This window comes from Calypte anna, chromosome Z (genome assembly GCF_003957555.1).
Source record: "Calypte anna isolate BGI_N300 chromosome Z, bCalAnn1_v1.p, whole genome shotgun sequence".
Classification (NCBI taxonomy): Eukaryota; Metazoa; Chordata; class Aves; order Apodiformes; family Trochilidae; genus Calypte; species Calypte anna.
Genome location: NC_044274.1, coordinates 20,754,310 through 20,779,531, shown reverse-complemented (window position 1 = coordinate 20,779,531; position 25,222 = coordinate 20,754,310). Strand labels below are relative to the sequence as shown.

Genomic DNA, 25,222 nt, shown 5'->3' with positions numbered 1-25,222 from the left:
TTCTGCTAAGTTGATCCACCACTTGTTCTGGATGTCTTGAAGTTTCTGTTGGAGCTTACTGCATGCAAGATGAAAGGCTGCTTTTCTAACATGGCAAAATGGCAGAGCGAGGTGTGCTTGGTGAGAGGTTCTCTTCTGTGTCAACAATTCCTGTATCTCTTGGTTGTTTTCATCAAACCAATCTTTGTTTTTCTTTGAGGAGAACCCTAGGGATTCTTCAGAGGGCTGCAGGATGCTATTTTTCATGTGTTGCCAAAGCACATCAGGAGAGGGATCTATGGGATGATCTAAAAGTCTAGCTTGAAGGTTTACCTGGAAGCTGTTTCTCACTGTATCTTTTTGAAGATTGTGAACTTTAAGCCTTCTCCTTGGGATGCCACCCACTCTTAGGTCTGGGGTTAAAGTAGAGGGTACGTTTGCATGGCACAGGGCAGTGATCGGTATGACATTCTGCATTGGGCATCGCTCAGGTATGACAGACATCGCAAACATTTCTCTGGCGCACTAAGACATAGTCAATGAGGTACCAGTGCTTAGATCAAGGATGCATCCAGGCTGTCTTCAGACTGTCTTTCTGTTGGAAGATAGTGTTGGTGATGGTGAGCTGTTGCTCAGCAGAAAACTGTAGCAGGAGATGTCTATTGTCATCACAGTTACCAATACCATGCTTACCTGGTACTCCTTTCCAGACTTCGTAGTTCTTTCCTACTCTGGTGTTGAAGTCACCAAGGATTATTATCATCTGCAGGAACCTTTTGGGTGAGACTGTGCAGGTTGGTGTAGAATAACTTTACTTTTTCTGCATGGTCAGGTTGGAGGGTTGGGGCATATATACTGAAGAGAACAACATGTTGCTTGTTGTGTAGTGGGAGGTGTAAGGGGAAATAATGCAATCAGAATGACCCATCCACAAATTTTCAGGTTTGGAGGCAATGGAGTTTTTAATCATGCTCCTGAGGGAGGGTCAGGGTTTGCCTGACCAATAGAGTGTGTAGCTGGCACCATGTTCTTCAAGACTGCCTTCCTCATGAACTTCACTGAGAGCAGCAATGTCAATGTAAAGTTGTGGCAGTTAGTGGGCAATTAGAGCAGAATGACACTCAGGATGCCCACTGTCAGCTGTAACAAGCATGGTTCTGATGTACCAACATGCAAGTGTCAATCTGAGCACACCTTTAGAGGCAGGTGTATGCCCTTGTGAGGTTGTGAGCTATGCTGGTGGTGGCATATGCCTCCAGTAGGGTCTCCCATGCCAGATAGGTCACAACTGAAGGGTCAGACAAAGTGTGTCCATGGGCAGGATGGGCTCACTAGCCTTCAGGCAACCATCCTAGGAGAAGGACAACTCTAACTCCAAATCCAGGAAGATGGAGCTCATTTAGCCCTGTAAGGCCATCCATCTAAGAGAGGGATACTCTAACTAAACCTTTAAAGACACTACATTTTCATATTTACTACATATACATATTCACACCTGCATTTTGTTGTCTAGTTTGCACTTCAGTGTGTAGTTTGAATATTTTACATTTAATGAATGAACATGAATGTTGAACTCAGCCAGTTAAGGATTCATATATACAAGCTAGCAAAAAATTTTTGAAAATTTAAAACTTAAAAATGGAAATTAAAAAATTCAGTTTTGAAACAGTATTAAAAAAGTTGCTTGTTATAGGACAGTATGTAAGAATTTTTTTCTTTCCTGAAAAGTATACCAAAACTCCAGCAAAGTGCTTTAAGTTAAGCCAATTCACCTGCTTTTTATAATATCATAAAATCATAGAAAGTTGGGGGTTGTCACCAAACTAGTTAACTATATTTCATTTTTCAGTTTGACAAGTTAAGTAGGCAACATGAAATGCTTGGATATTACATCATTTCACAAGTAGAAGACAGAGAGAGGACCTCATGACTGGGAAGCATTGAGTATTAACCCAGCAACGGAGCACAAGTTCAGCAGGGCCAGGTTGGCATTAGAAAACAAAGTGGAGCTCATAGAATTAGAAAGGCATATCTGGCTTTGCTTGTTTAACTGCTTATTTAAACCAAACACAAAGCAAACTAAATGCTAAACTTGTAAATAGTAGGTGCTAAGTATACTTGGTAAACTAACATCTAACATTAATCAAATAAATGTACAATTTGCTTTATTCAGGTTCAGTTTTCAAGCAAATCTTTGAACATTTGCATTTTTAAAATGTGGACTGTGTTCTGTGCATTCAATGCCATATTTTAGAAGGATGCACCCTACATAATTCAAAAGTAAAATTATCTGAGTGACCTGTGTTGGATACAGCACAATTTACAGCTTTGCAGAACAGCTTTTTTGACCTTTGAACATAAATCAGACAGATTATCCAAACAAAATACTAAACCATCATAGCTGTCAATTTAGAACAGCTACTTTTGCTTGCAACCTGCAACAACCTTTTAAAGATAAGCAGATACAGGCATGGAGCTCCAATGGTCCACAGAGTTTTTTTTTTTTACTCCCATTCTATTTCAAAGGAAAGGCAACTGCTTAGGATCATCTCTTACTGTTCTCCCAAGGTGAAGATTGTTGGTGCATTTGGGGTTCCTAATCCTATAGGTAAAAGGTGCGCTAATTCTTTGAAATTAATCAGTAACAGCACAAAAATTGCAATTAAGGTTTAAAGCACTGCGGAAATGTTAAATATTAAATTAATTTTACTGTTTACAAATATGTGCCTTGATGACAGGCCAATATTTAGTTGTAACTGTAGTGCTAAACCATATTTACTACCATGCTAAATCACTTAAGATACTAATTTTAACAGAAATTTTTGTTTAAATCAAATATATGGGGAAGCAAATTAGTATATTACTACTTCTGAGCTACAGAACTTCTGGCATGAGCTGAGAGTCTCCAGGGCATCACTGTGTAGAACACATATATTTGGCAAGAACATGTAGTGAGAGGCAAAAGGAAAAGGCACAGCCACTGAAATGTAAAGCATGTCAGCAACACATGGAGGCAGTAGGGGTTTGTGCCTGAATTGCATTTATAATACTGCAAAGAATTTTGTACAGAACTACATATGCATTTGAGATCACAGAAGTGACAGAAACCATAAACTAGCCTGGCACCAGTGCACTCTGCCTTGAATAAAGGACAATGCATAGCCTTGATGCTTGCAGGGAACTGTAGCTGTGGCTCAGTCTCAGTCTGGTTCTTGTTTTCCTCTTACTCTACATATGATGTAATCTGTACCAGTCCTTTTCCTGGTAATTGTTATTTCTCCCTCCACACCCTCCAGCTGTGCTGACAGTGAATTGGAAGAGCCAGTGCTCCGGGTGCTACCTACCACATGAAAAGGAGCAGCAGAGCAGCAGCAGCTCTGACCTACATCCTTGGAATCTAAAGCACAAGCAAACTCTAAGTAATGGGACAGAATGGGAGAAAAAGAAGGCATAAACTTCTAAATACATTCAGATACCTCATGTAACAAACAGGAGGATTTTTTGAAAGCCGCCATAAATCTGATGCCCTCTGAATTTAGAAGTACTAAAGAAATCAAATAGAAGTTAGGCAAAGAAAGGTTTAAGAACTCACTTATATGGGTGATATTTTTAAAGAATTGATAAATCATTAGAAATATGCTTCTTAGTTCCTCCCAGGTTGAGAAGCTGAAGAATCAATGTGTTTGAGATCTGAAATGCCAAAACCAATTTTGATATGACTCCCACTACCTAAGCGGGGGAGAAACCTGTCTGTATGTTACATTCACATGAATTGGATAAAGATTAGAGACAGAGGTAGATACTCTAGAAAAAGCCACTGTAACCAAAGCTTAATAGATCTTACACATCTAGCCACAAGTTCACCAGGAGCTGAAGCAACAGAAAATAACCATTTCTTTCATTAACATTTTTACTACATTTATGTAATGCTATCTCAAATGTTAAAAAAAAAATAAAAAGAAAAAAAAAGTCTTTTTTTAAAGAGAATGTGACCCAGAATGAAAACAGGAGATGCAGAATGCTTCAAAGCTTGTGAATGCCATTCAAAGCTTCCCATCAACAAAGTGCTGAGCAGTCTTGAGAAGTTAGAAGCAGAACTCTGCTTGAAATTTGTGAAGGTACATAAAAAGAGTAAGACATACCCATAGTGGTCCTACTGCGGTGACAGTGTTTAACATTTTTTAAATCTGGAGAGTTCTGCTACAGTGAGAGAACAGCAGCATAAACCCCAAAAAAGGAGTCCTGAAGAGAACTATTTTCATCCTGCTTCCCAAGAGCATTTTTGCTTTCCTTTGCAACAAGATGTCAGAAAGATAAAAATACCATTTTTTACATCAGAAGTGAAGTATGCAGCCAGAAGGAAAACTGGGAGGTAGGAGTGTATAGGAGACAATGTAGTTGATGAGACATACTGAAAGGGAACTATGGTTTGAAGAATGCAAGGGAATACTCTAAGAAATAATTTACATGGATGGAAAATCATTCCTACAAAACTGCTATATCGCAAGTTTGTTAATAAACTTTAACAATGTTAATGCTTAGCAGGTAAATTAATTTGCATATGGAGTGATAAATTAATAAACCTGCTTCCACAAAATAGCATTTGATTAAAAACATTTTTATTTTTGTAATCTTAAAAACACTTTCATTAATTTAAAATTATATGCTCTCTACATGTGCACACATTTCCTACTTGCTCAAAAACATATTGTATACATCTCATTTACTATATATATAATGAAAAAATGTAACAGTCTAATTTTTCATCACTTATTATAATTGCTTAAGATATAATTTACAGAATAAATGTAGTGACAAATTGTCTGCAGGCAGCCACATACATCCATACACAATACATATAAAAGAACAATGACAGAATTCTATAGTAAGCAAAAATATACCCATATAACCTCGGATTCTCATGTGTTATTAAACACTATGTATATCCATTTGTGTACACACCCATGAATGCTTACAGTGGGTACAGACATAATCCAAAATTCTCTCTCAATATGGAATCCCTTATCACCGTAGGGACCAGAATATGTTTCTGTACAAGGTAAGAAGCAACCTAGTCTACAGGTATTTTCAGAGTTATTCCATACATCATAAGTGAGCTGAAAATTATATTTGGCATATTTCAAGCCGCAAAAAAGTAAAAGGTAAACAACTGCTTTCAGTATCTGGGAAGCAAGTTTTCAAGACCCATCACTGACATGTCTCATGTTATTTGTCAGATTAGAAATAACATCGGAAAAAGTTGTCTTCTGGAGTCACTGGAGTATTCTTTCTTAAAATCAAATAGCATCTAAAGAAAGAGAGATGCAAGGTAATTTCTTCTGTGAGAAAATGAAAAATTTATAACAGAAATAGAACAAAAAAATCAGTTAGGTGCCTTTGCAAGAAAGAATGGCCCAAACATAAAACATTATCAAGGCATAAGAATATTAAGTCTTAACAGACTTAGCTGGTGTTATGACCCAGCTACCTTGACCAGTGTAAGGAAGGATAAGTTATATTAATTTTCACTTAAGTGACATATCATGTTGATTACGTATGACATTGTGTTGGCCTACAGTATTTGCCAAACAACTGGTTTCCATAATGTGGTCATCATGCTGTCAGTAGGATCAGTAAGCTGACCAGATGATTTGTGAATATTTTCAATAATATTTTCAGTTAGGGTTTGATCACAGAGCTCCTCATACGACATGAAAGCCTGAGCAGTTTGGCAGCTTCTATCATCCATAGCTGAGAACTGAATAAAAGACAAGTGTGACAAATACAGTAACAAACCTGACATAGTAAGGGAAGTAAAGGAAGATTGTGGGCACAGAGCAGAGAAGACAAACAGAAATTTAAAGTTTAACATAGGTCATTTGATATTAGAAAGAAAAAAAAAAAGATGAGAGGCAAAGACAGGAATAAAAGGAAAATCATTAACAAAAAAAAAAAGGCAGTATTACATGCCATAAAGATAGTAGCATAGGCACAGCTTCAGAAGCTTTAGGAATTGTAATGCAGTTTCATGCTGTTACAATATTATATTGACAGTAAAACGTCAATAAAGCAAAACTAGAAAATCTGTGCGTTTTGCATCCTTTTTCAGAAAGTCTAGTCTCATGAGAATTATGTGAAAGAGCAAGGAGATTTGTTATTTGTTATACCAGGTTTCAACATGAAATATGCTCACAAATATTCCCTTGCTCCACAGCTGTCATTTCAGGGGATATAAGATAGAGTATCAGACAGTAAACTTTCTGTAGCTAAAACACCATGGCCATCTAGTCCTATAAATAGGGACCAAAGAGTTGGTCCATACAAAACCATGTATGTTGTTCCATACAAAACTTCACTAGTCATGCTTATGGGTTTCTGGTGTTAACAGTTTCAAATAAGGAGAGAGCATATATCATCCTATGCTAATAAGCACACAAAAAGATTAAGCTGCACATATTTAAAATATGACGGCTGCATTATTTTTAAAATACGCAATTCAAAATGTGCCATTACTCCTAATGATCTTTCATTCTCCACAATTTGCTTTTTTCAGAAGGTAAAATATTTAGCACACAACTAATCCTTCCTCCCTATTTTGAAACAACCAACACCTCCAGTTCCAGGAAGAGCTTTATTGTGCCAATATCAAACCCAAAGCTGTCTGTGTTCTCTGTAGCAGGTTTAGCTTAGCACAATAACCATGGCCGTTTGGCTCACATAAATGACAGAATAAAAGATATGCAAGACCCCCCATCACATTATCATAGGAGGTACTAATTTCAACAATAAAAATTGTATGCATACAGCTAGTATTGAGCCAGCTAGCTAAGGAGAGATCAATCAAAGCTTAGACCAACTTAGACCAGACGATTTGTATCACTTCTGCACAAGTAACTAGGACAAGGAGGGGAGGGGAGAATAATAAATTGAAACAATTACACTTCACATTTCCCCAAATGTTAATGCAAAGAAAACTGTGCTAATTTAAATAAAGTCCTAAAGAGCCTTGACAACAGATATACCTATCTCTAAAACCTGACTGGCACGTGCTAAACAAAGGAAGAATTAGTTGAAAAGCTGTAAATTGTGCAGGAGCTCATTTCATTGAGCTATGGCATGTAAACACCAATGGACAAGCTTCCCAAGGTCATCCAAACAGACAGGAAGGGAAGCAGGGCAACTTTTCACAAACCAGTATAATCCAGAAGATCAGTGACCAAATCTTCGGCTAGAGCACGTAAACATTTTCACCAACTTTGACGGTTATTCCTACTGACACCTGTGGGGGGCAGTTTGAATCTTCTGTAGTAAACCATGCTTCATCTACTCACTCCTTCCCAGCCGGTGCTTAGCAACTTGTCATATAACTCCAGGGCAAGTAGTGTATGTGTGTGCATCTGTACATACACATCAGTCACAGTCATTCCACTCTTTACTAACTCATCAGCATGAGACTGTCGCATATATACCTGCCTCATTCCATTAGTAACCATTTATGGAAAAGTCACGGCTGCAACTTCCCCGCCTCACAAGAACTGTAAAATGTTAGTGCAACTTGTACTCTGAAGCCACTGGCAACTAGTGAAACTCCTGAAAATTATAAACTTAAATAATCTATGTAGATCATCTTAAAGAATTCATGTAGATAAAAGTAACAACTAAAGAACACTGGCATTTATGATTGTGCTTGTTATTCTTTTGCCTGTTAGATATCTAGTCTGTGTATAATTTCATCAATTAAGCAAGCAACATACTAAATTCTCATCGAAAAGTTACAAGTACTAGACAGCTGAATCCACTATAATTATTGTAGTTTAACTACAACTGAAAATGTGGACACTTCTCTCTCTCACCTGAATTGTTGGTGGATCATTTCTTTTTTTCCTTATCCATGCTGCAAAAGAAATAAAGTACAAAGATCACAGGCAGTATTAAAACTTAAAATTATTATGAATTTGTAACAACAAAACTTTATATTTAAAATTACAATAAATTTTTTAAGAACCTGGCATATATAAAGTCAAACACCCAAGAAAATATTTTCTATGTCAATGCTCTCAGTTTTCCCAGGAGGAAGGGGAGTTTCCTAGCCCTGGGAGATTTCTGTCCACTCCTATTGCAGACACCAATGATTAGTAGGGCTGACAGGAGGTAGCAATCCAAAGGGACCCTGCTGCAGACTCTCTCATGTCTTGCTTCAGCCAGTCAAATGATTAGAAATAGGTCCAATGATTACAGGCATTATTTGGACAAATAAGCATACAGTGGACAAGGCAATACACATTGCTCTTAAACAGTATCATATCACATTTTCAACCCACACAATTGGATACTAGGTTGTATATTTTGTAGACATTTGTCTTTTCTGCTCTTATTTTCCAAATGAATGAGTAGCAGAATGCAAGTGGTAATTAACAAACAGAAGGACAAACATAAGGAAAGCCAGTTCCATGTGCTGAGATGTAGTAAAATATTCCTATGTAGGTTTTTTTGATAATTAAGATGTTTGTCTTAATTGTGATTGGAAATTGGAATGAAAATTACATTTTCAGTATGATCCAGTCAAATTCCTGGTCTGACCTGCTGCTGTCTATAAAAATTTCAGAAATGCTTTAAGAAGATATGATTCAAATTTTAGTTTTCTAACACTCTCTGTGCTGTACCTTCAGGGAGACTAGGGAATAAGTCAGACAGTAGAACCCAAACACTAAAAGCTGCACTGAGTCATAATGTCACCTCACCACTGAAAACAGTAATAACACCATGCTTCAAAAGTGCTTGCAACGTTATGAAACTGGTTTTAAAAGGAATAGCTTCCAACTAACACAAGAAGAGAATTAAGAAAGGCAGAATGATTTTCCTTAGCTTGAAATTTAGCCATCATGGTAAGGCTGATAGCCTTAGCTAAAGGTAATGGTAAAACACCTGTAATGATACCATGCAATGAACTACTTGGAGGTTTTGTCTACCAGATTACACTTTATGAAGATGTGTTCTTTTAAATACCGTTCTCAAACATCTTCTCCTAAAAGCAGTCCCTGACAGCTCTTCTCAAAGTTTTTTGGTCCTAACAGATTAAACCCAAATTTGCCATGGTGGAGAAACGACAGAGTCCTGAACAGTTAACATCGCCCTTTCTGCAAAGGTTTTACGTTAGTGGAAAGAAAAACAGCCAACTAATATAACCCAATATATGCCTAAATTGTTTTCTATTAAAACTATAGATCTATAAAACACATTATATGTATATGTAGTATCTGGAAATATTGAAATGTTATGAGGAGTTCCAAATGACTGAGACTGGCACTTCCTAGCTGCCAACCTTGTAGACACTCTTTGTAAAAGTACCAACAATGCTACTAGATAAAATCATAGCACACAAGTCTTCTCTCCTGACAGAAGTCCTCTTTGTACTAAGAAACAGCTTCAAAATCATCCATAAAAGCAAGTTAAGTGGTAGAAGTATCAGGTCTAGTGAAGTATGTATACTAGACAATAGCCAATAAAAGATACAGCTGCAGGAAGTCAAAACAAAATCAACAAAAAACCCAAACAAAAAGTAGTAGTTTAAAATGTGTTGTAAAAAATTAAGTTTTACCCATACAAAATTTAAGGTGTTACTTTTCAACAGTCATCCTCTGCTTTGCCATGCCTTGCCTCTGCCCTATGAAGATAACAACAACACTGGTTTCCATTCCACAGGCCTCTGAACCTAGAAGTTGCTTCACTTTTTTTATTTTGGAATTGCCAGCTGCATTTTAAATCTAACTGATTACAATTGATGACCCTTCAAGAAAACATCCTAAATTTTGAAATGCTACAAAATTTAAGCTGCAGTTAGAAAGTAGTTCTAAAATACAACTGTTGTAATAGATTTTCCTTCAGTCGCAGATGGGACTTTTAGGCAGTTACTTGATAAATGTTTTTCAGATGAATGAAATATCTCTATTAAAAGATTTTATCAGTTAATTTTTATGTGTCACAACTTAACAATCCACAGCCAGAAGAAGGAAGGTTAACACAACAAAATGTGAACTGTGAGCTGAAGTTGTGAAGCACAGGGTGTTACACAACACATTTTCATTCATTAATAGATCTCAGTTTGTTCCAATACTCAAAAGCAACAAAGGAATCCTTAATTTAGGAAAATTTATTGTGTCAAGCATTCTATGATCAGACTGCACATATTTATATACACAAATAATGCACATAGTTGGAACATTGCACTGTTTTTCTTTCCAGCTATAACAAGCATTTGAATACATGGTTTTACAGGAGCTGTCAACCTTTCTAATAAGTGTTAGAATTACAAATCTTTTTCAGTTTAACTGTAAATAAAACTTAATAACACAAATATGGGATACCACCATCCAAAAAACTCCAGGTAGATTAATTTTAACATCTCTAATCAGTTGTATTAGAAAATAATTATTTAATGAAAGATTCCTTCACTGCTGTGTAGCTGAGGGGGAAACACAGTAACAAAATCTACTAAAATCTCTTTATAGTTATAGTCTCTTCAAGTTACTCAGCTTTAGTATATAATATTCCTTCTGTGCAAATTCATTTCTCAAACACTGGATATAAAGCACAGGTCAAATACAAGAATAAAAGAAAACATCATCTGAATTGAGTGAATTTTATTAGTATATCATACTGTAGTGTCTAAACAGTTATATTATATTTAAATCTTGTGGAAACCTAGCATCTTCAGGAGGAAAATTCCAGGCATGTATCACAGAATCATAGAATGGTTTATGTTGGGAAGGACCATTAAGATCATCTAGTTCCAACTCCTCTGCGATAGTCAGGGACAACTCCCACTAGGCCAGGTTGCTCAAAGCCCCAACCAATCTGGCCTTGAACACTTCCAGGGATGGGGCAGCCACAACTTCCTTAGGCAACCAGTATCTCGCCACCCTCACAGGAAAAAATTTTTTCCTAATGTCTAACCTAAACCTCCCCTCTTCAAGTTTTAAACCATTTCCCCTTGTTCCTCTCACTACACACCTGTATGTACTTCATACTAAGTAAACACTCCATCCTGTACTCGGTAAACTCTCGGGGCTGATTCACAAACATCCTCTACACAGTCTAATAAGCAGCTTCGACAGATAATTTCTGTATTCTGAATATCTGGTTTACCTATTTTAAATAATTTTATAGTTTTGTACTTGGTCTCTGTGACTTTATTGCACATTTATGATATGATAAACACATTGCCAAAAATCAGTCCCTTAATTTTACCAGATGCTCAGGTTGACTATCATAGATACACAAACAGATTTAACTCAGACCCTCTTCAAATTTCACTACAGCCTGCTCCCACTCCTAAAACAAACCCTTGTCCAAGGTTTTGTGCAGGTTGCTCTCAGACAACTCACAGAATTGTTTTTGTTTGATAAGACCTTTAAGATCAAGCCCAACCATTAACTCACGCCCTTAAGTATTTCCAGGGACAAAATTTTCATTCATTTCAGTCACAAGAGGTTTCTTTTCTAGTAACACAATGTGGTGTATGGAAACAAGAAGGAAAGGGTGCTGAGATGACTGCTTCTAAATGAAATGCCCATTAAGGAATATTTGCAAGTGAAAAAACTGAGTCCTGGCAAAACAAAGACAGAACCTGTGAAAGCAGCTTGCTGAAGACCACAGAAAAAGGAGAGGAACTTTAGTGTAGTACTTAAAGTGAAAACCCGGAGAAGGCTAGACAAGGAGACTGTCATTGCTGAACCAGTGTTCTGGTTTGGGCCAGGATAAAGGTAATTTTCTGTCTTGTAATTTTGTTTTCAGCTAAGTCTCTTGTAAGTAGCTGCACTTGCTGAAATTAACAGCAAGTTTCTCAGAAAGTATCTGCTTCTGGGACTGATGTTTATAGTTATAGCTAGAGACTGGTGTGCAGAACCAAGGACACTGCTCAGTTCTGAGGAACATTTTGCCCTCCAGAAGGAGAAAAGGAGTAAAGAGGTCACACCTGAAGCCCTCCTTTGAGGTGGAGCGGACAAGATAAATGACCAAAATCGACCAAAGAGAGTATTCCATCCCACACACGTCATACTCAGTATAAATTCGAGGGATTGCGAGGGTCAAACCCCTTCCTGCTTTCCCTTCCTCCCCTTCTTTACCTGTCCCTGTTTGTTTTGGCATCTGTCTGTTTGTCTGCCTGTGGTTCTGATCTGTACCAGCCTGAGTCTGTGCATTTCTGAGTCCAGCTCCCAACTGTTGCTGACCCCAGGACTCCAGCCTGGACTTTCCCAGGACTACCTTGCAGCCTCAGTGGTGACGTGAGAGTTACTGAGGGAAAGGGGGGGAGGAACGTGGTATCAATTTTCCCATATATTTGTATATATTTAGTGATATTTCCTTTTTATCATTACTGTTTCATTAAAGCTGTGTAGTTTAGTTTCCAACCCATAAGTCTCTCCCTTATTCTCTCTCCTTTCTTTATCAGGGAGATAAAGAGCATCTATCTATAGAGAGCATCTATCATTTGGTTAATTGCTGGGCCAGTGTTAAACTGTGACAACCAGCCAAAACTGATGTGGAGAGCCTTCAGATGTCAAAGTGCATACACACGATTTGGGGCCAAGGTGCCTGGAGGCATAAGCATGTGCATAGCAAGGAAGATTTAAGTACAACAACAAGCCAAAAAAATTCCAAGTGTAAAGAGAAAGCAGAAGTCAGGAAATTTACATAGCCTTCTAACTTTATAGTCATCTTTTATTACATAGAAAACTGCAAGATTTTTTTAAATCTTCCTGCAAAGTCTCAGACTATGTACTGGAATGATTAGCATCCACAACAGCACAAATTATGAAGTGAATATACACTGAAATAATGTATTGAGAAATTTTCAACAGTCTGGGCAGAAGATACAGAACAGAAATTCAGCACAGGTCTTGTGGGCCTGGTAAGCTTGCAGACCAAAGAGGAAAAAACAGGGATAGAATTGTAATGAGCCTGTCACTCAGGCTTTTGTAGTATGGTTTGAACTCTCTACCCTTTCCATTCTCTCATTTCTTAATCACTGAGAATTTTTCGTTTTACACAAGGCAGAAAAGAAGCAGTGATGAACTAAACTTCAGAGTATCCTACATCCCTAATTCACACTCCAACACATAGCAAGGGTACAAAAGTTCTCTGAACAGCCTCCATACCCACAGGAGAAGTACCAGTTCTGGCTTTTAAAATTATGTTCTACTTCCACAAAACTTTTTCTTATGTTTAAATTGTCACTGGACAAAAAATTACTGGTTCGCCTTATTTTTGGAATTCCCATACTTTCCAGATACCTGTATCTTCCAGAAGCATGCACTACATATTAATTGTGCTTTTACAATGCCTGGGGAAAAGAAAGATATACAAATATTTTGTGTTTCTAGAGAAATTCAGTACTTAAGAGGAAAAGGCTGCTAGCTATCTAAGTACTGTAAATTTTCCATTTCCCTGTGAATTTTTTCTATTTCATGCTGACAAAAATCACAAAAAATTGTGAATTTTTCTCTTAGCTTTAGTACCATCTACTTCAGGGGCAGTGAGCACAAATTAAATACAATGAGGTAAAACAAATATATTGCCATATTACCTCAAAACACACTGTAGTCTCCATTAATCTGGAGCTCACTGACAAATTACACCGTAGTAATGCCTGTATATGGATTTTTCTTCCAAACATTCTTTTAATCACTCTTTGAACTCATGCAAATTTCCAACAAGCAGAAAATTCAATGACAAGGAATTCCACAGTTTAACTACATACTGTGCAAACATTAAATTTGGTTGCTTTAAAACTAACAACTTCTGGGAGATACCTATTTATTATTCTTCCCATAAAGCATGCTGAATAATGGGTAGACTCTACCTACTATTTAAGGGGTTCCTTACTTATGCTATGGAGTCCTGGATTTTAACCATGTTTAATCCCTCGGCTTGACCTCCTACAGCCTCGAGGACCAATACACTCTCCCTCTCTGTCTTTTCTTTTTACCCAAGGACTGCTCAGCTAATCCTAAAAAATTCTCTAACCTCTCTGAATTTCTTTCTCTGTTCCCAGAATTATTAACAGGTTCTCCAACTCCCTATAATACAACTATAGGAAATATAGGAAACTACACACCACCTGCAAAAAACCCTAAATCCATCACTGTGCCACCAGTAATTCAACTGACCTACAAATAATTAGGTCAACGCATAATTAGGAAGTTTAACACAGCTGGTTTTGGTTATCCTATCATATCTCCCTTAGGCACAAGTATTGTCACATTTAACAGACGGCATGATCATATAATATTTACTTATGTTTTTATTAAGTACTGATTTCCTAAACATAACTTATCCTATTTATAAAGCTTTAAGAATTCATAATAACAGTGCGGTTTAAAAAAAGCCTGCATTACTCATAGATAAAAAGATAACTTACAGTCAAGTTTTCCATCAAGAATACTGAGTCTATCATTCAATGGCAAAATTCAGGACTTACCTTCCCATTCTGTTGGAAAGTCACCCATTTCATACTGATATGCTTGACGATTTATTGCTTCTACATATCTTCTTTCTGGTATGATCCGCCCTATAGCCATAATAAAAAGAAAAAAAGGAAGTTAAATATATCTCTATGCAATATTTACACTGCTGGCTATGTTATTGTTTTGAAAAACTACACAAGTACAGTGTGTACAGGATAAAAATGAAGTACTGAAATAGTGAGAGAACTGTCACTATGTTGATGTCAATTTGAAATGTGTTCCAGTAACTTTAACAAAAGGATTTATGTTCTACAGCTGACTTGGATTATTAATGACAAATACATTTCAGCCCAAATTATCCAACTTAGTGTGTCTTTTTAGAAATGTTTCTCTGAAGAAGTGGTGATCAGTGTTCTGTCAACTATTCTTTCCTTCACCTGGATTTCTCCCACACAATTGCTGTTGGGGGATCAGACAGGTGATGATGTTCTCAAGTCAAAAACCAGCACTGATAGTTCACTGGTTTGCTTGGCAAAACAGCCAGGCTGTATCATCCCCAATCACTGGCAACTGCTCTGATATGTCAGCTTTTTCACTTATACTTGCAAACTAAGTATTTTCCATGTTAAAGCCAAAATCCAACAGTAGGTAGCTCTTTGATAAGGAACATTCAATAAATTTAAGGGGGAGCTAGTGCAGAGAATTTGCATATACATCTCACTCGAAGATTCTACTCCTGACAAAGAGCAAGAATTATGTTCAATCTGGTAATGTGACACACAGAAGACTGACTGCCAGGTTTCATGCTGCTGTACAGAAAAATCTTACTTTAATTAACTTTTGAAGTTAGGAGATACTGGAAAGATGTGCAAGTTCCCCATCCCTCACAGGGAAAATAACTCCGACATCTCACAGGCTTTCTCTATCAGCTTTTTACCTTCCTGGGAGTCTGATATGGAGAATTTTGACATTTTGAGGAAGCAGAAAAGAAATACCTGGATTAACTATGTTAGTTTCATAATGATTTGATTAATGGAATTCGTTCTTTCAGTAACACTTTCAACAAGTATCCAAATGAAGTTATTTTTAAACTGATGGCACAGTCAGGAGATACGATTCACCCATCTCTGGTTAATAGCTAAAATAAATACTATTATTCATTATTATGTATTTAATACCGAACAAAAAGAATTGCAATTCCATTTCTAAGTGGGTTCTTTAGCTTTGGAATATTTCTTTTTAAACAATGCAATATTTTTACTGTTTCAGATGTGCCATCAGACAAAGAAATCAGTATAACATAGTTTCATCTCTTAAGATCAGATATTTTTAATCAGGACTAATTCTTATTTCTTTCTTTAATTTTATTTCCTTCCCACACAGAAGATTTCCAGAAAAGCTGAAGACCTATCTTATAAAGTCCTATCCTAATTAGATTTCAGAATTAACACTCTACTGTTGGAAAGCTGCTATATTTTCCTGTTATTACAGCACCTTTCAAAAGCCATCCTTAATTTGAGTCCTACACAGGTAGCACAGTTTGAGTAAAATGGCATAAGCAAAAGTAACAATTGTATTTTCACACCTGCCACCACAATCTGTGATTGATGTTAATCTTTATGCATTCTCAAATAAAACATTTTCAACTAATCTACTTTTAAGCAAATACACCATTTTTTATTCTGCTTCAAGCTTTCATAAGACACACATGAAAACATTGTTCTCCAAATCCCACAGTCAAATGTTATGAAGCACACACAACACTAATTAAATTCAACTGTCTAATTTGCCTTGAGCCCTAGGTTTCTTTTGGCAGGCCATCAATGACAAGTAATTTACACAGACTTATCCATTGAAGATCAAACTGAGGCCTCTTCAGATGCAATTAAAATATTTTACAGTTTAGAGAAGGGTTTTTTCATACTAACAGTATTGACTGCTTTGCTTTATAGTAATTAATTCCCACATTTTCAAATAAATACTCTGGTCTTTGCTACTGGAACTCAAGAAACTTCACTTGCAAGTCTATACATACTGAACAATTACAAACTGCAATGGAAGACCACTATTTACAGTTTTAATTTCAAAATTAACTTCATTTTCCTGTGGCCTCAGAAACACAGAAGAATCATGAATACTTTAAACTCGGATTATATAAAACATGACATATCCCAAATAATAGCAGATAATAATTCAAAAACCAAGAAGTGGATTACCTCAAAATTTAACTGATGTACTTACATAGAATACACAGGTATAACATCATTTACACAAAACACTGAAGAAGAAAACTTGCAACTTTGCAGGAGTTAAAAGCAGGCAAAATGGCCAACAAGTCTAAGTAACGGACAGATCTTTCAGCAAGTGATACAGTATGTACACATTTTAGATTAATGTATATTCTTACTGTACATGTTTTTTCTAAGCCTTCCTGTCCCAGGAAGGGCATCCATGTGTAATGACTGAAGTGAACTTCTATAAAAGCCTGAAAATAAAAGTGTTTAACAGAAGCTAGGCAGCCTGGCTGCCTAAGAAACGGGTGAAATGTGAAGTCATAGTAAATGACTTAGTGTATTTTTTTCTAAATTTCTGCAGTCCCATCTATACAATATGAAATCTAGAAACTAAGCTGTATTTCCACACATGCACAAATGTTAAAAAATGAATATTTTAATTTTTCCTGTTTCTTCTAAGGAAAAGCCTCTCTTCCTTCGACAACATGGTGTTGGTTTCCACTGCACTCACTAAGTCTGATATATTCACATTTGCATCAAGAAAAACCCATCAAAGAATCTTCCAAAACAAACTTAAGCTAAAAAATAATCCCATGCTTGTGTTGCTCCACAAATTATTATTTTTTGCATATCGATTTCTTACAACTATATATATATATATATATATATATATATACACACACAGACTAAAGATCTCGAGCAGCCCTGGATAGATTTTCGTTGTTCACAAATTTGTTCCTTTAAAAAGATTTCTCCATTAACCTCCAAATAAATTTGTCTAATGTGTGCATCTAGAGCAAATTATGGCACACATGATCAGTGAGAGAAGAAATGGGACCATCAACAGGGAACTTTTTGGTACCTGACCTGTGCAAGAGACCCTGCCAGCTATAAAATGCCAACATATTCTGCAGCCAGCAGATGGAATTGTGATCACCCTCTCACACACTTACAAGTGTGGAGCTGCCACGTTAAAACAACAATTCACCATTTCCATCCCAGTTGAATGAATCTCAGATGTTCATGAAAATTCAGTCTTCTGGCTTGCTGATCTGCACTGTCTGCACAGTAAGAGTCCATGGAAAAAATATTTTATTAATTATTTAGAGAAATTATTATTTTTTTAAAATGAACAGAATATACAGAATATGCAGCCTTTGTTAATTTAAGACAAATGAACTAAACTTCAGTTGCACAGGACTGCCGTACAGTTATGACAAAAGAAACCTTTTTAAAGCATATCTGCACTATGTACTTTGAATAGATTATATTGTATTTCATTTATGAACTACATTATTTAATCATCAGTAACACAATAAAAACTTTACCTTCTGGAAACAAAAGGTTCTAAAATCTTTTTCAGCAGTATCTGACAAAGCTCCACAGAATGGATTCCCCTTTTTTCCCCTCTTATCTGGTAATATCTCAATTAAGCATTTATTTTCCTAAATATGAAGAAGTACTTAATTAGTAGAGCAACTGAACTATCAGCAGCTCTTCACACAAAGTAGAGAAAGAAATACTCTACAAGAAGTAGAGTATTTCTCTACAGACTGCGGGAGTGGCCCATCACCTTCAGAGCATGATATGAGGTTCTCATCTCTGTTTGGGGAGAAGGGAAAAACGTTTGTTGTGAAAACTGGTAAAAAGGTGAACATTAATTTGTCACTTGCACTAATTTTTAGCTGAACGATCCCGTTCATTGGTGGTCATCCTCTTTTTACTTCATGGACAGAATTCCAGTGTTTCTGCGATAATAAACTTCAGTTTAAGAGAGTAGTCAACATTTTCCTCCAAATAATCCTGATTTTATTTTTCCAAAATTTAGATTTCTATGAAGTTAATTAATTTTTGCTGAATGACAAGTCAATAATTATATTTATTCATAAAATAAATCTACACTGTAGCCTAAAATAAAATACAAAAATTTAATAACATGTACCAATAAAATTCATACACTTCAAGTTATCTAAAACTCTTCATGCTTTATAAAATCATATGAGAAACTCACTTCAACTTTTAAAAGAAGCAAATAAGGCCAAAAGCTGCTTTGTTCTACAGTTCTCATTTCCGTTAACCTCAAAAGAAACAGGATCAGTGATTTCCAGTTTTACAGTGATGAAGGATTAAGCAAGATTAGACTTGGTAAATGTTGAATTAGCAAGTCCAAAAAAGCTGTACCAGGCAGTTGGGTCAAAAATCATGCTTTGACAATGCTCATGTCATGCTCATACCATCTTAGTATTATTCATTATTTAGGATTAGTTGCTTTTTTTTCTACTATCCAATTCTGTGTTGCAAAGTAACTGTTCTCACCTTTATTTTATTTTCTACAGCATTTACAACTAAGATCCAAGAGGGTGTAAACAGTTTGCCATGTTTAATTCATTAACAGATTTTGCCAATACAATGCATTCAATATTATTTGTACCCTGCTAGCAATGGACTGGCATGGTATAAAAAAGATTAAAATTAGGCTGATGTTGCAGCAGAAGTTGAATATACCCAAGACAGTTGTGTGTGAGTTTATCCCAGAAAGACTGATCACAGCAAAATCATAGCTTTGGTAATTTATCCCACCTTATCTCTGAATTTGACAGCCTTCCAGACTTCAGCCCTTACAGCTATCACTAGCCCAAACAGTGCATACATTTAGTGCAGCCTATAGCTAATGTACCTTAAAAGCCCTTGTACAGTTTAGAGTAGCTTAAACACAGATGAGATCTGAGTTAAGGGTCCAGGTGTCTCATAGGAAAGTAAGCTTCTTGGTTTTAATTGTCATGACGTCAGAGAAGATGCCAAATTTTAACATGGAATTTAAGTTGAGAGTTCTAGTTTTAGTTCTAGACATGTCCCAACATCTTATCTTTTGTCAAAAAAAGGTATTAACAAAATAGCAGCACATCTGATGCTGTCCCAAAAGACTTTGCTTCTGTGGTTTTTCCATTGACAAGGAATTTTCTCATCTTGATAGAATCTGCCCTCAGATTCTCAGGGACAGAGATATCTATATAAATGATGTTCAGAAGCTTTTCTAGGATGGACTGTTGGTCTCTGGAGAAGGTCTCACTCCTGTAAATGTGACCAACGTCTCCTTATGGTATTGAGTAATGTCACTTTGTCCAACATTTTAATTTTAATTCAACCTTCACAAATCTGATTCTCCATGCCATCTAGATTCTTTTGTCTTACAAGTATATGCTAAACAATGAAGTTTCTGCAAACAATACTATCCAACTATGTACTAACAATTGATCCTGGGCTTCATCAAAATAAGCATGACCAGCAAGTCAAGAGAGGTGATTCTCCCTCTACTCTGCTCATAACAGATCCCACCTGTAGTACTGTGTACAGTTCTATAGTCCCCTACACAGGGAGGACATGGAGCTGTTGGAGTGAGTCAAGAGAAGGGACAGAAAGATGGTGAGAGGGCTGAAGTGCCTATGAGGAGAGGCTGAGAGAGCTGGGGTTGTTCAAGCCTGTAGAAGTCTCCAGAGAAATCCTGAGAGCAGCCTTCCAATATCAGAAAGGTGCCTACAGGAAAGTTCTTTAGAATGCTATGCTCAATTATGAGCTCCTGAGCAGTCAGCATGTATTCATCCACACCTGCATCACAAATACATGAAAAAAAAGGCATTCTGAGTTCTGTTATTTTCTTTTTAGGAGCAATAGTCTGAAAATGCTGAACCTGTAACTTCTTGAGGGATCAGAGCCCATGGCTTTTATATACAGTCACACCAACCTTAAGCTTTCTAAGCCTGCTGTATTGGAGACTGTGGTGGCTAACTCAAGTAAACACACCTTTTATTTGCAGTTTGTCCAAGCAACTTCCTTCAGTGGACACAGATTTCTACTAGATGCCCACTGTCATCCTAGTCCCTGAGCTCTCTTCATCAGGCAGGAGATTGCAACAGCACCAGCTCCCATCTCCTGCTTATTGGAAGGCCTTGTGCCAGCAGATAAGCTGGCACATCTCTACAAAGAACTACTGCTTCATATATGAATCTGCTTACTAGAAATATGCAACATTACATTTTTTTTTGCAACAAAAGTGTTAATGATACTAGTACAAATATCTCTTCTTTGGACAGCTGATAAGACGCTTGGTGTTCTGGCATGTGGTATCTTTCTCCCACAAATACTTATGATCTTGTTAATCCAAATGCATGTAAATAATGAGCTGGAATTACTTATGCTATTAAAATATGTTCCCTGTACCAGCTATTGACATACTTCAAGTCTCTTCTATATACTCAATCTGCTCTTTGTTTAGTTTGCCAGTACAATTTAAGATCCTAAAGCTTTATGCAAAGCAGGTGATTTGTTCTTTTATATATTAATGACCTATTTTTCCTCCTTCTGAACAATAACAAAAAAATACAATTAATTCACCTTGTATTTCAATATAATGAAACTACAAGCCATAGCATTTAGCCACAAAGTAGTCATGATGGTATGTTGATAATCCTGATTGATACACTGGCCATCTTTGCAAAACTTGTAGCCCTAGTGCTCATTTTCCAAGGATAAAACATGGAGTATGATGCTGACTGTTTCATAAGCTCTGTTTCTGGGACAGCTGTCCCACTCCTGCCACTGTGAACCCTCAACAGGCTCACCTGTGCTAACTTACAGTGGAATAATGCAGCAGTGGGTCACACCACTTTTTAATATACAGGTAGGAAAACAAAGAGCAAGCAACTTCATTACGACAATACAGGTACACTAAAGTAATTTTAACACTTAGAAAACACTCTTAGAAAACATGCCTAATGGAACATGTTTGTAACAACAACTGAAAGGGCTGTTACTCTGCACTGTGCAGCTAGCAACTGTTCAGGTCAGCAGGATTAACATCAAGTAAGATATATGTTTTTAATAGCTGGAAAGATCTTACTTGATGTTGCTAATCCTGCTGACCTGAACAACTGCCAGCTTTACTGTTTGTTTCGCTATATACAATAGAAAGAAAGCTACTAACATAAGGAAGTAAATAAAACCCATATATTTTAACTATCCAATTTATCCAACAAATCTCAGTAAATACCCAAAATCATTACATCCCACCCCACTCACTCTACTGAAAGAATGAAACAGATACTCAAACCAAACCCAATTCAAAGCCGCAAATGTACAGCATATAAAGCTTAATACTGGCAGGGAAAATCCAACACGATTAGCATCTCAGTTTAATATCAGTGCGCAAACTGATCAAACCTGGCCAAAGCAACAGATAACATGCAATCTACTGCCTATCCATGTGAGTACTTATTGCTATTCCTGGTTTTCAAGTCAGTGAGATTAACATACTGTCCCTGTTGTCAATTCACTTCTGGCAGCTGACAGAAAAACATCATCATACCCAAACACTGTGTTCCAAATGTTGATGCTCCTATACTGTAGTGATTGCTTCACAGTGTAATTGTCTTGCTGCGTAATGTATCACCCAGACTGAAAAGCTATTCTGTCATTCCAGAATTACTGCCCTAGGAGCTGACAGTCTGCAATGCAGGTTTTATTTCTCTACAGCACACATGCACACAACTATTTCAGAGCTGGTGTCTCTATTATTTAGTCTCACCCAAAGGAACATCCCACGAACTCCTGAAATGAAGTTGTCACCATCTGGACAGACCTCTAACAGGCAGCTGTTACTGGATGTGAGAGGACCCACCTGGATAAAAAAATCTCTATATGAAAACAACACTTTCTCAATATGCTTATTTCCATATCCAAAACAATTAAATATTTTAAAGTTTGGTTTCATATTCATTAAGAAAATATCCAATTCTCTGTTTCCTTAGTATCATAATATTAGCCACATACAGTTAAAATGAGTTGATTAGCTTGTGACCATCACTTAGAATCATAGAATCATAGAATAAGCCGGGTTGGAAGGGACCTCAGAGATCATCTAGTCCAACCCTTGACCCACCGGAGCAGTTGCTAGACCATGGCACTGAGTGCCACATCCAGTCTTTTTTTAAATGTCTCCAGGGACGGAGAATCTACCACCTCACCGGGCAGTCCATTCCATAGCCTAATCACCCTCTCCGTGAAGAAATTCTTTCTAATATCTAACCTAAACCTCCCCTGGCACAACTGAAGACTGTGTCCTCTTGTCTTGTTGAAGGTCGTCTGTGAAAAGAGTCCAGTTCCCACCTCGCTACAGCCTCCTTTCAGGTAGTTGTAGACAGCAATGAGGTCTCCCCTGAGCCTCCTCTTCTTCAGGCTGAACAGCCCCAGCTCTCTCAGCCTCTCCTCATAGGGCCTGTGCTCGAGTCCCTTCACCAGCCTGGCTGCCCTCCTTTGGACCTGTTCCAGGACCTCTACATCCTTCTTAAACTGAGGGGCCCAGAACTGGACACAGTAGTCGAGGTGTGGCCTAACCAGCGCTGAGTACAGGGGCAGAATCACCTCCCTGGACCTGCTGGTGACGCTGTTTCTGATACAGGCCAGGATGCCATTGGCCTTCTTGGCCACCTGGGCACACTGCTGGCTCATGTTCAGTTTCTTCTCAATGCAGACTCCCAGGTCCCTTTCTGCCTGGCTGCTCTCCAGCCACTCTGTCCCCAGCCTGTAGCGTTGCATGGGGTTGTTGTGGCCAAAGTGCAGGACCCGGCACTTGGCTGTGTTAAACCTCATCCCATTGGAATCAGCCCAACTCTCCAGTCTGTCCAGGTCCCTCTGCAGAGCCCTCCTGCCTTCCAGTTGATCGACACTTCCCCCCATCTTAGTGTCGTCTGCAAATTTGCTGATGATGGACTCAATCCCCTCATCTAAATCATCAATGAAGATATTGAACAGAACTGGGCCCAACACTGATCCCTGGGGGACACCACTAGTGACCGGCCGCCAACTGGATGCAGCCCCGTTCAGCACCACTCTCTGGGCCTGGCCCTCCAGCCAGTTCCTAACCCAGCACAGGGTGCTCCTGTCCAAGCTGTGGGCTGACAGCTTTTTCAGGAGAATGCTATGGGGGACGGTGTCAAAGGCTTTGCTGAAATCCAGGTAGACCACATCCACAGCCTTCCCCTCATCCACCAGACGGGTCACCTGATCATAAAAGGAGATCAGGTTGGTCAGGCAGGACCTGCCCTTCCTAAACCCGTGCTGGCTGGGTTTGATCCCTTGCCCATCCTGCAGGTGCTGTGTGATTGCACTGAGGATGATCTGCTCCATAACCCTGCCAGGCACTGAGGTCAGGCTGACGGGCCTGTAGTTTCCCAGGTCCTCCTTCCGGCCCTTTTTGTGGATTGGCGTGACATTCGCCAACTTCCAATCATCTGGGATGTCCCCAGTGAGCCAGGACTGTTGGTAGATGATAGAGAGGGGCTTGGCGAGCTCTTCTGCCAGCTCCCTCATCACTCTTGGGTGGATCCCATCCGGTCCCATAGACTTGTGGGGGTCCAAGCAGCTCAAGAGGTCACTGACTGTGTCCTTCAATATTACAGGGGGGCTGTTTAGATTTTTATCACCTTCTATAAGCTCCAGAAGCCTGCTGTCAACAGGATAACCTGTCTTTCTGTTGAAAACTGAGGTAAAGAAGGTGTTAAATACCTCAGCCTTTTCCTCATCTTTGATAACTATATTCCCACCCATGTCCAGTACAGAATGGATGTTTTCCTTGCCTCTTCTTTTGCTATTGATGTATCTGTAGAAGGATTTCTTATTGTCCTTCACAGAGGTAGCAAGATTCAGTTCATGTTGTGCTTTTGTCTCTCTGATTTTCTTTCTACATGACCTGACTATATTCCTAAATTCCTCTTGAGAAGTTAGCCCTTTTTTCCATAATTGATAGGCCCTCTTCTTAATCCTAATTTCTTTCAGAGTCTCCCAGTTCAGCCAGACTGGTTGCCTTCCCCGCCGGCTCGCCTTCCGGGACTCTGGGACAGCCTGTTCCTGTGCTTTCAGAATATGCTCTTTGAAGTACGTCCATCCCTCCTGGACCCCTCTGTTTTCAAGGGCTGTTTCCCAGGGTATACTCTGAACTAGTCTTTTGAATAGTCCAAAATCTGCTCTCCGGAAGTCCAACACAGAGGTTTTACTGACAACCCTCCTTGTATCCCTGAGTATTGAAAACTCTATTATTTCATGGTCACTAAGTCCCAGTCGTCCATCAACCACCACATCTCCCACCAGCCCCTCTCTGTTTGTGAAAAGAAGGTCAAGTGGGGCTCCGTCCCTGGTGGGCTCATTTACTAGTTGGAGCAGGAAATTATCTTCAATACACTCTAGGAATCTCCTAGACTGCCTCCTCTCTGCAGTGTGGAGTTCCCAGCAGATGTCTGGCAAGTTGAAGTCACCTACGAGAATAAGGGATGATGATTTTGAAACATCCTCCAGTTGCTTGTAGAATATTTCGTCGACCTCATCATCCTGATTGGGCGGTCTGTAACAGACTCCCATCACGATATCGGCCTTGATGACCTTCCCACTGATTCTAACCCACAGGCATTCTGCCCTATTATTGGTGGTCTCAACTTCTACAGTGTTGAGAGATTCTCTAACATATAGGGCTACCCCTCCACCTCTCCTACCCTG

At 38.2% G+C, this 25,222-nt stretch overlaps 2 protein-coding genes across 5 annotated transcripts in view; one reads left to right on the top strand and one right to left on the bottom strand.

Moving 5' to 3' along the window:
- ERCC8 (ERCC excision repair 8, CSA ubiquitin ligase complex subunit) overlaps positions 1-25,222 on the top strand; it is a 78,564-nt gene that overhangs the window by 12,983 nt on the left and 40,359 nt on the right. The gene's annotated exons all lie outside the window — the stretch shown is intronic.
- The window catches only part of NDUFAF2 (NADH:ubiquinone oxidoreductase complex assembly factor 2), a 43,824-nt gene that overhangs the window by 6,900 nt on the left and 11,702 nt on the right, over positions 1-25,222 (bottom strand). Inside the window, exons 2-5 of one of the 4 annotated variants that reach the window (XM_030467547.1) lie at positions 20,120-20,284; positions 14,459-14,548; positions 7,833-7,873; positions 4,622-5,737 (exon numbers count right to left, since the gene is read on the bottom strand). In XM_030467547.1, the coding sequence (XP_030323407.1) occupies positions 5,552-5,737; positions 7,833-7,873; positions 14,459-14,548; positions 20,120-20,270 (468 nt within the window). In that variant the 5' untranslated portion in view covers positions 20,271-20,284 and the 3' untranslated portion in view covers positions 4,622-5,551. Of the gene's footprint in view, positions 1-4,621; positions 5,738-7,832; positions 7,874-14,458; positions 14,549-20,119; positions 20,285-25,222 lie in introns of those variants that run through there. The other 3 variants (XM_030467545.1, XM_030467546.1, XM_030467548.1) reach the window with 3 other exon arrangements.